The following is a 13,777-nucleotide window of genomic DNA, read 5'->3' on the forward strand; positions in this document are numbered from 1 at the left end:
ATGTCCATGCGATTAGATATAGGTTTTTGCATTTTATACTCAGATTGTGCAAAACATTAGTTCTATATTCTTTCCTTACACACCACAACCAAGCAAGGAGTGATTTCTGGACCATTCCAATTTTTCAAATCAGCGAGGAAAACAATATTGAAAGTTAAATATCTATTTATTTATGTATTATAGGACTCAGCTGAGTCCTACTTTAAAGAAAAACTAACAGGACAAATAAAGGATAACTCTCTAAAAAGCAGCAAAGACATCAGAAGGCTTACCTTCTATAACTTGAGTAACTTGGGACTGAAAGTTCTCGAAGTTAAAGGGGGTGAGAAATCCAAGAGATCCCAGATGAAAAGCCATAACTGGAGGTACGCTGCCCTGTCCATAAAAAGAAGAATTGGGAAGCTGTTAAATGTTGCACAAATCAAACATTTATGTTATTTCCATGATTTTTAATCTATAAAAGGTACCATATTACAGCCCAGTCTGTCTGCAAATATCTTAATTATGGGTTTTACTTCAGTTGTGCATAATAGTAAAAAACAAAGGTATAATTCACCTAAGTAGCTCTCATGCTTTTTGAATGAGAAGGAGAGACTTGGCAGGAGCAGAATAAAATAAACACAACTTGGCAGAAAACTTCAAGATTGTCTCTAACATAGAGGACTTGATTAGGGAAAGGACCTCTAATTACTATTCCCTATAGGACTCACCTGAAAAAGTGAAGAAGCATAAAGCAAGGTACCATCTCCTCCCAGGCATATGATAAAGTCTATCTGATTGGAGATATCATCATAATCTAGAGGATAACATTGAAAATAAAGGTTTAATTTACATAACGTGTCACAGGTTTCAATTTATGGAATAAATTTGGTGCAGCACACTGATGCTAATTTACATGTGTAAATGATTGACACTATCAAAATAGCTACATGGGTTTATCAAGGATAGGTTTCCATCAGACAATTCTGATTCATTTGAATGGATCACTAAGGAAACAGAATAAAAAGGCAGTAAACCTAGATTTTAAGAAATCATTTCTGTACCTTCTCTGAAAGTGCAAAATTTCTTCTTCACTGGTCCAAAATTATCATCATTAACTATGGCTGGGTCTTCTAGCACTTTTTTTTCTACATAAACTATCATGTTGTTCTCCTAAAAGAAGCATAATTATTTACTAAAAAAAATCTGTTAATGAAATGACAAGCGCCTGAGCAATATTCTATTAGTTTACAATGATTTAAATTACATATGATTATGTAAAATATTAAAAGACTGATTGCCTACTTCTGTATGTATGGTTACAATTCTGCAGCATTTAAGCATAACACTTATTGTCATATGAAGGCCACATAACGATTGAATTAATTAAACTAAACTTCGGAATTTTCATTACATGCCTGTGATATGGTAACACTGCTATGTTTTCTAATATTTTTTCTCAAGGCATAATCAAATGAATATTTTACCCTATTCATCTACATTAAAGAAGCAGATTCCTTTAAGCTAAATTAAGCTGAGCTCTTATAGCAAGAGTAACTTGTTTTAAAAAGTTTAATAATTTATTATTTCTGTTGTTCTCTGTATGTATTGACTTATTCATACAATTCTACGTACACCTTCTGCAAGAAAGCTAATACATACAAGTTAAATATGAGATGGTTATACTGTAACTATGCAAAAAAGTCTAAACGCTCACAATTTGAATTACCTCAGTAAGATAGACACAGAGTTCTTTAAAAGGCTGTAGCAGACTGGCATCGCGAATCTTTTTGATAACAAGGACACTCTTTGGAGGTTTGTTCCATGTCAACCGCTGACTTGCTGGGTCCTGAATATGCCTGTGGAGGGAAATCAACAGTATAACTATTATATGTGGGAAAATGGATTGTAATTTCTTGACTATCAAGTTAACAGTCCCCTTTTAGTCAAAGTATACTGGACTGAAAGAGAGGTGAATAAATCATGAAAAACCTTAATATTATAGCTAAATTTAATCTAGTAAAGAGACCAGACTGGCTACAATGCAATGCCACACCAGCTTTCAGCAAATATGTGATTGAACTTTTCATTGAGAACATTCTGTTCAGTCTTTATTAAGAAAACGTTCTAAGTTTTAATCATGAGAGGTCCGGAAAGATACAACTAAACAATTATACAGTGATTTATAACGAAAGCAGTTTTCTTGGAGCCAAACAGCACTGCTTTATACTGTATAGGGTTCTGACTAGATGGACCATTTTTCTGCCCCAATATAGCAATTCTTATTTCCCCACTAAGTTGACAGACTAAAGTAATATTAAGGTGCCTACTCCTGCAGGTACAAACATGCTAGAGAAGTTTGAGAACATGGGTCCTTTGTTTCTGGTGGGAGCATAATGATAGCTACTAAAGCCCTTTCTTGAACTACCAGACCACTCCACTCAGGGTGTGTCTACACAGCAACTAGGTTCCCAGTGCTGGCCCATGCCAGCTGACTTAGGCTAGGGTTGCAGGGCTGTTTCATAGCTGTGTAGACTTCTGGGCTTGACCTGCAGCCCAAGCTCTGGGAACCTCCTGCCTTGCAGATCCCAGAGCCAGGACTGCAGCCCGAGCCCAGAAGTCTACACAGCCCTGTGACAGCCCTGCAGCCTGAGCCCTGTGAGTCCAAGTTGGTTGGCATGGGCCACCCACAGGTGTGTAGATGCTGTGTAGACATACCCTAACAGACTTCCAGCAACTGTGCTCCCCGTCTCTTGCATTAGGGGCCACTCCACTTGGACTATCAGAGTGGTGAAGCATTAAATTGAAAATTTGAGGAAGCAGTAACATGAAAGACTACCTATGCTTTTCATCCAACACTAATATTCAGCACGGGTCTATATCAATCTAAAGAACAGTAAACACAGTTTTAATCAATGAGACTCTCAATCTGAAATCATTAAAACCAAAACAAGTCAAGAATTGTAAAAGGGAAGTTTTAAATATTTCAGCTCTAGTCTGGGAAGTTACCTACGTAAACATTTTATATTTCCTCTTGGGAGATATTACAATAGTGCTATTCAGAAGGCCTAACTAATTAGCTTAGCTAAACAGCTGTTCACTTGATTCTATTCCTACACAAAAACTTCACTAAGGTTCTTGCTGGATGAGAGTGCATATTTTCCTTAAAAAAAAAAAAAAAATTTTACTGTCCAAGTCACTTTGTCAAACTCACTTCTAATTTTACAAAAAGAACCTTAGCCTCAGATCTAATCTAACAATTAGACTAATATAACTTTTTGTGGATTTTTTGGGAAGGAAAAAAATCTGTAATGGAACCTCAGTTGCAACCCTAAATATGAAGCAACAACTGTGGATCAATAATTCATTTAGCTGATTTAGGGAACACATCTACATTCTGCTCTATTTCTTTAGCTAAAGCTAAGTAAATCATTTTACACTTGTCCTTAGCAGTTTATAAGCATCTCATCTTTTTCCATATGCTGTAGATGTAATCTAGGCAGAAAAGTGGATTAATGCAAATGCTGAACAAGCCAAATTTGCAAACATATTTGGAATAGCCATCTTTTGATAGAGGGTTAAAACAAACACAACTGTTTTATATCCCCTAGCATCTCCAAAATACATAGGGTCAAAGTTTCATGAAGCTATCCTGAATTGCAAGATAAAAGCTGAAAAGATCAGCTCCTATATCCAGAATTGCTTATACGTATATTGTATGTACATATGTAGCATTAACTACAGACTGTAGTGAAATACCCAAACACCAAGTACACAGTCACTGACAAACAGTACTGTAGTTTTTATATAGATGTAACAGAACGTAAAAGTGAGAACAGGGATCAGAACTCATTTACCCCATACCATCTACAAGGTCTTCAGTTTCCTCCATCCTTTTCTCCACTATATTTAATCCTATTAGATGTTTTAGTTTTGAAGACAAAGAATTGTGTTTCAAAGGTCATCACAAACTAAGGTAACTACACACTTCAAAATCTCCTCCAATTTCACCATCAAACTACTAACTGAACTGTTATTAAAAATAAATCCTGAAGGAGTAAGGAACTGAACAATGAAGAAAAGTCACAAGCAACACATTTGAGATTAATTTTGAATTGCTGCAAAAATAATTGCAAAGGGAAAAGGGATTCAAATTTTACAAGTCATTTTCAACATTAATGACCATGAAGGAAGCAGTGTTGTTTCTCCTCTACAAGTTTTCAGAAAGTAAATTAGAATATCCTCATCTCTGTAACAAAGAAACAGGATAAAGACATTTCAACATAATCAGGCTGGTTCTCTGTCAGCTGTAAAAACTGCAGATTGTATCAGTACGATGTCACTTAGTAATCTGAGAATACATCGGAACTCATATGGACTTTATTCAAACAAACAAGACAAACAGCTTATTATTTCACTGTACTCACCATTTCCGTGCAGTTCTATTAAACGAGGGATCATGCATAACATGCTTAAAGATTTTCATGGCTTTCTTCAAAAGTTGTGCAAGTGCAATAAACAGAACTCCAGAAAAGGCCTTGACCTAATCATTTTTAACTGAACTGCTACCTTAAACAAATCATTTTTGTCTGAAGTTGATATCCAGGTGAACGTTTCAAATAGTCCTGATAAAATGTTTTTGCTGCTTCACAGAAAAATTCCTTATACAAGTGCTACAAAAAAAGTATTTAGACACATCCTAATGTCTTTCATTTGCAAAACCCCCTTTCAAAGAAGTTTATCTGAGCCTAAAAGCTACCAAAAATATAGTATTTGACTTCATTAAAATTCATTCCATTCAGTCATTTCAATAGCTTTTTCACAAACAAACTCTTCAATTCTGTCAAACACTAGAACTGAAAAAGACTCAGATTTTGTGCTTTTATATAAAGTGCTGCCTTCGCACTCTAGTGTAGGATTTTCTGTTACATTCCTCTTGCAGAAAGTATTTTAAATGACAATCAGAAAAATAGCTGACTTTAAAAATACAATTCTTAAAAGCTGAAACTATCATTTACAGTTTAGATTTCTAAACAGCCTTTCACTCTGATGACCTGAGAATGTCCTTATCTCCCCAGCAATTCTGAACACTGCATGAGCTGTCTTTTTCTTGGCAATCAGAGCGCTCTTAGTACTGCCTACAGTCTCTGTACTGGACTAATCTTGACGTACTATCATTATATTGTACAGCTCTGGGTCAGCCCATGGGGAGGAGTATATTTGCCACAATCAGGTGGTGAAATACATGATGTAAGCGAAACTTTAAACAAATTACAGTCTGAGCCACAGACTCCTGCTGACAGAGGGCATAAGGAAGTTAAAGACCTGCCTGCAGATCACAATTTCCTCCACACCCTCACTGGAAAAATCACCAACACACTTTGAGGAAAAATTACTACTTTAAATGCACATTTAAAAATCCAGATCACTTTACTTTGGAGCCGCGATCGGCCGAACCTGCAGACGCGGCAGGTAAACAAACCATCCTAGCCTGCCCGGGGCTTTCCCTGCACAAGCAGTGGAACAAGTCTGGGAACCACTGAATTACAGTAACAGTGCACCCACCAACTTATTTTAAAGAGGTGTTTACCAAGATAGTTAGTCCAAATTGGTATTTACCTTCTCTCTCATCCTACTCCTGTTTACCAAATTAGGAATGAATTCAGCGTCTTCTCAAGAGAAATAGGCATAATTTTTATGCTATGCAACCGATGTCCACTGGCCAAGACCACCTGAAGAATTGAAGTAATGCCTTATTTCTGCACTCACTTTACCAGCAGTGCATGAGGTAAGCAAAACTGCCAGGCTGAGCTGAGTTTCACCTACAGCAGGTGTCACACGCAAAGCTCAATTCGTGAACTGCAACTACAGTATTGTAACTCTAGCACTATCAGCTTGAAACTAAGCAGCACAGGGGAAGAAGCATTTACCACACCATGATACCAATTAGCAGTTTCTGCACTTCACAATGCCTATGCAAATCTTTGTCTCTCCCCCCTCTTTAAATGGAGAAAAATGCCAGTTTATAGGTAGAGTAACACAAGAATCCCAACAGTAAGGAATAAAAGAAAGGATGCCGCTCACAAAGAGGGAAGAAATGGTAAGAGAAGTAGAAGTGGGTGGCAACCTGGGCAGCAGTAACCATGAGATGGTCGAGTTCAGGATCCTGACAAAAGGAAGAAAAGAGAGCAGCAGAATACAGACCCTGGACTTCAGAAAAGCAGACTTTGATTCCCTCAGGGAACTGATGGGCAGGATCCTCTGGGAGGCTAATATGAGGGGGAAAGGTGTACAGGAGAACTGTCTGTATTTTAAAGAAGCTGTATTGAGGGCACAGGAACAAACCATCCCGATGTGCAGAAAGTATAGCAAATATGGCAGGCAACCAACTTGGCTTAACAGAGAAATCTTCGGTGAGCTTAAACACAAAAAGGAAGCTTACAGAAAGTGGAAACTTGGACAGATGACTAGGGAGGAGTATAAAAATATTGCTCGAGCATGCAGGTGTGTAATAAGGAAGGCCAAAGCACAATCAGAGTTTGCAGCTAGGAAGGGATGTGAAGGGTAACAAGAAGAATTTCTACAGGTATGTTAGCAACAAAAAGGTGGTTAGGGGAAATGTGGGACCCTTACTGAATGGGGGAGGCAACCTAGTGACAAATGATGTGGATAAAGCTGAAGTACTCAATACTTTTTTGGCTTTGGTCTTCAGAGACAAGGTCAGCTCCCAGACTGCTGCACTGGGCAGCACAGTATGGGGAGGAGGTAAGCAGCCCTCAGTGGTGAAAGAACAGGTTACAGGCTATTTAGAAAAGCTGGACATACACAAGTCCATGGGTCCGCATCTAATGCATCCAAGGGTGCTGAGGGAGTTGGCTGATGTGATTACAGAGCTGGGAAGAAAGTGGTGTATTCCTGAAACACTTTGTTAAAGCAACCCCTAAAGAAATGTAACCCAGATAACTGGCTGCTGTCACTAACAGCACAAGAAAAGCTAGTTAAACATAGGGGGTAGCAGAAATATGACTCTGAGATAATGCATAAATGTGATTTTTTAAGTTGACAAAAAAATATGAATCATAAACACAGATATAGGATGAGTAAACCAATGACTTTACAAGACTGTATTTATATGTTTTTCTAAATCACAAAGATTAAGCTAATAAGCACACTGATTTTAGTCCAGTTCAATGTACACTATCTGTCCTCCTCACAAGATGTTTTTTCAGGGCTTGTGTGGTGCAAATGGTACATAGATTTTTGGCTGCATCAGACTCTACACAGGCACATCTTAAGCTAACTGAAAAAATCTTTGTTTAAGCACTGGGTAAAATACAATAGATATTGATTAAAAACACAGATCAAGATATTCTCCTGAATGTAGGATGAAAATACTGTGCATTTTAAAAAGAGGCACTTACATTATAGTTTTAGGGTTTTGCAGCATACATGCCTTTGGTCCAAATGTGGTCACTGGGCATGGTCCATGCAAGGAGCGTGTCCTCCTGAAAAATGAAACACATGTAAGGGAAAGCTGAAGTAGGAATGAATTATATTCATTATCCAAATTACCTGTTTCTTTGAAGTAGTTAATGCTAAAAAAGGAAAGGTGGGGGAAATTTCATTTCTAAAGTCTCAGTATGCAGCTGATCAGCAAGTCAACGTAATTCTGTACAAAAAACTGCACACACAAAGTTAAAAATGCAGTTGATGTTATCTACGGGGCTGCATTTGAGCACCATATGTTGTCTTCAGTGATTATTGCAGTTGAAGCATTAGTAGAAGCTCATCTAGACTGTGTATTGAATATTTCTACATAGCATATGACTACACTTCTAGTATCCTAGTACCAAATAGACTTAGGGGTATGTCTACACTACGGAATAAGGTCGAATTTATAGAAGGCGGTTTTTTAGAAATCGGTTTTATATATTCGAGTGTGTGTGTCCCCACAGAAAATGCTCTAAGTGCATTAACTTGGCGGAGTGCTTCCACAGTACCGAGGTTAGAGTCGACTTCCGGAGCATTGCACTGTGGATAGCTATCCCACAGTTCCCGCAGTCTCCGCTGCCCATTGGAATTCTGGGTTGAGATCCCAATGCTTGAAGGGGCTAAAACATTGTCGCGGGTGGTTGTGGGTACATATCGTCAGGCCCCCGTTCCCTCCCTCCCTCCATGAAAGCAAGGGCAGACAATCGTTTCACGCCTTTTTTCCTGAGTTACCTGTGCAGACGCCATACCACAGCAAGCATGGAGCCCGCTCAGGTAACCGTCACCCTATGTCTCCTGGGTGCTGGCAGACGCGGTACGGCATTGCTACACAGTAGCAGCAACCCATTGCCTTGTGGCAGCAGACGGTACAGTACGACTGGTAGCCGTCATCGTCATGTCTGAGGTGCTCCTGGCCATGTCGGCTGGGAGCGCCTGGGCAGACATGGGCGCAGGGACTAAATTTGGAGTGACTTGACCAGGTCATTCTCTTTAGTCCTGCAGTCAGTCCTATTGAACCGTCTTATGGTGAACAGGCAGGCGATACGGATTGCTAGCAGTCGTACTGTACCATCTTCTGCCGAGCAGCCATGAGATGTGGATGGCATGCAGTCCTTCTGCACCGTCTGCTGCCAGCCAAAGACGTAAAAGATAGATGGAGTGGATCAAAACAAGAAATAGACCAGATTTGTTTTGTATTCATTTGCTTCCCTCCCTCCCCTGTCTAGGGGACTCATTCCTCTAGGTCACACTGCAGTCACTGACAGAGAAGGTGCAGCGAGGTAAATCTAGCCATGTATCAATCAGAGGCCAGGCTAACCTCCTTGTTCCAATAAGAACAATAACTTAGGTGCACCAATTCTTATTGGAACCCTCCGTGAAGTCCTGCCTGAAATACTCCTTGATGTAAAGCCACCCCCTTTGTTGATTTTAGCTCCCTGAAGCCAACCCTGTAAGCCGTGTCGTCAGTCGCCCCTCCCTCCGTCAGGGCAACGGCAGACAATCGTTCCGCACCTTTTTTCTGTGCGGACGCCATACCAAGGCAAGCATGGAGGCCGCTCAGCTCACTTTGGCAATTAGGAGCACATTAAACACCACACGCATTATCCAGCAATATATGCAGCACCAGAACCTGGCAAAGCGATACCGGGCGAGGAGGCGACGTCAGCGCGGTCATGTGAGTGATCAGGACATGGTCACAGATTTCTCTGAAAGCATGGGCCCTGCCAATGCATGCATCATGGTGCTAATGGGGCAGGTTCATGCTGTGGAACGCCGATTCTGGGCTCGGGAAACAAGCACAGACTGGTGGGACCGCATAGTGTTGCAGGTCTGGGACGATTCCCAGTGGCTGTGAAACTTTCGCATGCGTAAGGGCACTTTCACGGAACTTTGTGATTTGCTTTCCCCTGCCCTGAGGCGCATGAATACCAAGATGAGAGCAGCCCTCACAGTTGAGAAGCGAGTGGCGATAGCCCTGTGGAAGCTTGCAACGCCAGACAGCTACCGGTCAGTTGGGAATCAATTTGGAGTGGGCAAATCTACTGTTGGGGCTGCTGTGATGCAAGTAGCCCACGCAATCAAAGATCTGCTGATATCAAGGGTAGTGACCCTGGGAAATGTGCAGGTCATAGTGGATGGCTTTGCTGCAATGGGATTCCCTAACTGTGGTGGGGCCATAGACGGAACCTATATCCCTATCTTGGCACCGGAGCACCAAGCCGCCAAGTACATAAACCACAAGGGGTACTTTTCGATAGTGCTGCAAGCTCTGGTGGATCACAAGGGACGTTTCACCAACATCAAGGTGGGATGGCCGGGAAAGGTACATGACGCTCGCATCTTCAGGAACTCTGGTCTGTTTCAAAAGCTGCAGGAAGGGACTTTATTCCCAGACCAGAAAATAACTGTTGGGGATGTTGAAATGCCTATATGTATCCTTGGGGACCCAGCCTACCCCTTAATGCCATGGCTCATGAAGCCGTACACAGGCAGCCTGGACAGTAGCCAGGAGCTGTTCAACTACAGGCTGAGCAAGTGCAGAATGGTGGTAGAATGTGCATTTGGACGTTTAAAGGCGCGCTGGCGCAGTTTACTGACTCGCTTAGACCTCAGCGAAACCAATATTCCCACTGTTATTACTGCTTGCTGTGTGCTCCACAATATCTGTGAGAGTAAGGGGGAGACGTTTATGGTGGGGTGGGAGGTTGAGGCAAATCGCCTGGCTGCTGGTTACGCGCAGCCAGACACCAGGGCGGTTAGAAGAGCACAGGAGGGCGCGGTACGCATCAGAGAAGCTTTGAAAACCAGTTTCATGACTGGCCAGGCTACGGTGTGAAAGTTCTGTTGGTTTCTCCTTGATGAAACCCCCCGCCCCTTGGTTCACTCTACTTCCCTGTAAGCTAACCACCCTCCCCTCCTCCCTTTGATCACCGCTTGCAGAGGCAATAAAGTCATTGTTGCTTCACATTCATGCATTCTTTATTCATTCATCACACAAATAGGGGGATGACTACCAAGGTAGCCCAGGAGGGGTGGTGGAGGAGGGAAGGAAAATGCCACACAGCACTTTAAAAGGTTTACAATTTTAAAATTTATTGAATGACAGCCTTCTTTTTTTGGGCAATCCTCTGTGGTGGAGTGGCTGGTTGGCCGGAGGCCCTCCCACCACGTTCTTGGGCGTCTGGGTGTGGAGGCTATGGAACTTGGGGAGGAGGGCGGTTGGTTACAGAGGGGCTGCAGTGGCAGTCTGTGCTCCAGCTGCCTTTGCTGCAGCTCAACCATACACTGGAACATACTGGTTTGGTCCTCCAGCAGCCTCAGCATTGAATCCTGCCTCCTCTCATCACGATGCCGCTACATTTGAGCTTCAGCCCTGCCTTCAGCCTGCCACTTACTCTCTTCAGCCTGCCACTTCTCCTCCCGGTCATTTTGTGCTTTCCTGCACTCTGACATTATTTGCCTCCACGCATTCGTCTGTGCTCTGTCAGTGTGGGAGGACAGCATGAGCTCGGAGAACGTTTCATCGCGAGTGCGTTTTTTTTTCTTTCTAAGCTTCACTAGCCTCAGGGAAGGAGAAGATTCTGTGATCATTGAAACACATGCAGCTGGTGGAGAAAATAAAAGGGACAGCGGTTTAAAAAGCGGTTTAAAATTTTATAAAACAGTGGCTACACTCTTTCAGGGTAAACCTTGCTGTTAACATTACATACATAGCACATGTGCTTTCGTTACAAGGTCGCATTTTGCCTCCCCCCACCGCGTGGCTACCCCCTCAACCTTCCCCCCTCCCTGTGGCTAACAGTGGGGAACATTTCTGTTTAGCCACAGGCAAACAGCCCAGCAGGAATGGGCTCCTCTGAGTGTCCCCTGAAGAAAAGCACTCTATTTCAACCAGGTGACCATGAATTATATCTCACTCTCCTGAGGATAACACAGAGAGATAAAGAACGGATGTTGTTTGAACGCCAGCAAACATACACTGCAATGCTTTGTTCTACAATAAGAAAAGGAGTACTTGTGGCACCTTACAGACTAACCAATTTATTTGAGCATTTGAGCTTTCGTGAGCTACAGCTCACTACAATGATTCCCGAGTATGTGTTAATGGCCTGGAGTGGTAAAGTGTCCTACCATGAAGGACGCAATAAGGCTGCCCTCCCCAGAAACCTTTTGCAAAGGCTTTGGGAGTACATCCAGGAGAACCGCGAATGCCAGGGCAAAGTAATCCTTTCACATGCTGGCTTTTAAACCATGTATAGTATTTTAAAAGATACACTCACCGGAGGTCCCTTCTCCGCCTGCTGGGTCCAGGAAGGAGCCTTGGGTGGGTTCGGGGGGTACTGGCTCCAGGTCCAGGGTGAGAAACAGTTCCTGGCTGTCAGGAAAACCGGTTTCTCCGCTTGCTTGCTGTGAGCTATCTACAACCTCCTCCTCATCATCATCATCTTCTTCGTCCCCAAAACCTGCTTCCGTATTGCCTCCATCTCCATTGAAGGAGTCAAACAACACGGCTGGGGTAGTGGTGGCTGAACCCCCTAAAATGGCATGCAGCTCATCATAGAAGCGGCATGTTTGGGGCTCTGACCCGGAGCGGCCGTTCGCCTCTCTGGTTTTCTGGTAGGCTTGCCTCAGCTCCTTCAGTTTCACGCGGCGCACTGCTTCGGGTCCCTGTTATGGCCTCTGTCCTTCATGCCCTGGGAGATTTTGACAAAGGTTTTGGCATTTCGAAAACCGGAACGGAGTTCTGATAGCACGGATTCCTCTCCCAAACAGCGATCAGATCCCGTACCTCCCGTTCGGTCCATGCTGGAGCTCTTTTGCGATTCTGGGACTCCATCATGGTCACCTCTGCTGATGAGCTCTGCATGGTCACCTGCAGCTTGCCACGCTGGCCAAACAAGAAATGAGATTCAAAAGTTCGCGGTTCTTTTCCTGTCTACCTGGCCAGTGCATCTGAGTTGAGAGTGCTGTCCAGAGCGGTCATAATGGAGCACTCTGGGATAGCTCCCGGAGGCCAATACCGTCGAATTGTGTCCACAGTACCCCAAATTCGAGCCGGCAAGGCCGATTTAAGCGCTAATCCACTTGTCAGGGGTGGAGTAAGGAAATCGATTTTAAGAGCCCTTTAAGTCGAAATAAAGGGCTTCATCATGTGGACGGGTGCAGGTTTACATCGATTTAATGCTGCTAAATTCGACCTAAAGTCCTAGTGTAGACCAGGGCTTACTTGACTTGTTCCAGGTTCACCTCCATTCCTTACACAAGAAACACCACAAACTCAATAATGCCACTGTGACAGTGAAGTTTCCCCTACACAGTTCTGCCAGTGCACGTCAATCCTGACCCGCAACATTCCTGTTATTTCAGTCCTCGTTTCCTCCTGAGCAAAGGCTAGTAGATGTGCTGTTTTGTAATGGGACAAAAGTCCACTAGAGATAGTAGGTGAAGATCAGCTCACTTGACTGTGAAATAATGAAGTCTTGAGCATAAAAATGAAAAACTAAAATCAACAATATAAACTTCAAATTCTTCCCGACAGAGTGAAAAGTGAAAGCATATATTGTTAAAAATCTAAACTCCCATATCAGAATTAAAAATACATAATTCTTAAGAGTCAACTTTTAGTGTTTTTTTCCTAAACTACTGTAAAGATTATGCAAAAAAAGAAAAGGAGTACTTGTGGCACCTTAGAGACTAACCAATTTATTTGAACATAAGCTTTCGTGAGCTACAGCTCACTTCATCGGATGCATAAAGATTATGAATGACTAGTAGACAAGGTTTTTCCAACCACACAACATGTAATCCTAAACCAATACTTAAGCAACAACCACCAACAATAAGAATCTGGAGAACTTAGGAGTGTTCAGCTGTTGGATCAACCAGGTGATTACAGCTTTTTAGGCAGTGCAGCAAATTTCCTGAAGTTAAAGCACAACATTAAGACACTACACCAAACATGAGACTCTCAGCAAATTTTTGAAGAAGGCTTCACTAACAAGACAAGCAAAACAGCACATATATTCCAGTTGTAATATTGCCCAGCAAAACAATGTCTGTGTTCTGTCTTTGTTATATAGTTCAATAGTTTCATGGCCTTCACTAAACATTTTGCAACAGAACACGTGTGCCTAGTTAAATATTTAAAACACTAAGAAGGAAAGCTACCAGGGCTTCTTTCATACTGTATTTTAGGACATCTGCATTTTAAATGATAAAGTATTTTAGCACAAATTAAGTGTTCTCCAAACAATCAACATACAAAAACAGCTGCAGATACACATTCAGAACTTCAAAGCCAAAGACC

General features: G+C 42.2%; 1 protein-coding gene across 2 annotated transcripts in view; it reads right to left on the reverse strand.

Annotated features, from left to right (window-relative positions):
- Positions 1-13,777, reverse strand: part of NADK (NAD kinase) — a 47,870-nt gene that overhangs the window by 11,485 nt on the left and 22,608 nt on the right. The window contains exons 1-5 of one of the 2 annotated variants that reach the window (XM_073316400.1): positions 4,407-5,277; positions 1,709-1,838; positions 1,044-1,152; positions 711-796; positions 273-375 (exon numbers count right to left, since the gene is read on the reverse strand). In XM_073316400.1, the coding sequence (XP_073172501.1) occupies positions 273-375; positions 711-796; positions 1,044-1,152; positions 1,709-1,838; positions 4,407-4,465 (487 nt within the window). In that variant the 5' untranslated portion in view covers positions 4,466-5,277. Of the gene's footprint in view, positions 1-272; positions 376-710; positions 797-1,043; positions 1,153-1,708; positions 1,839-4,406; positions 5,278-7,400; positions 7,485-13,777 lie in introns of those variants that run through there. The other variant, XM_073316399.1, reaches the window with a different exon arrangement.

This window comes from Lepidochelys kempii, chromosome 18, assembly GCF_965140265.1.
Source record: "Lepidochelys kempii isolate rLepKem1 chromosome 18, rLepKem1.hap2, whole genome shotgun sequence".
In the NCBI taxonomy this organism is placed as follows: domain Eukaryota; kingdom Metazoa; phylum Chordata; order Testudines; family Cheloniidae; genus Lepidochelys; species Lepidochelys kempii.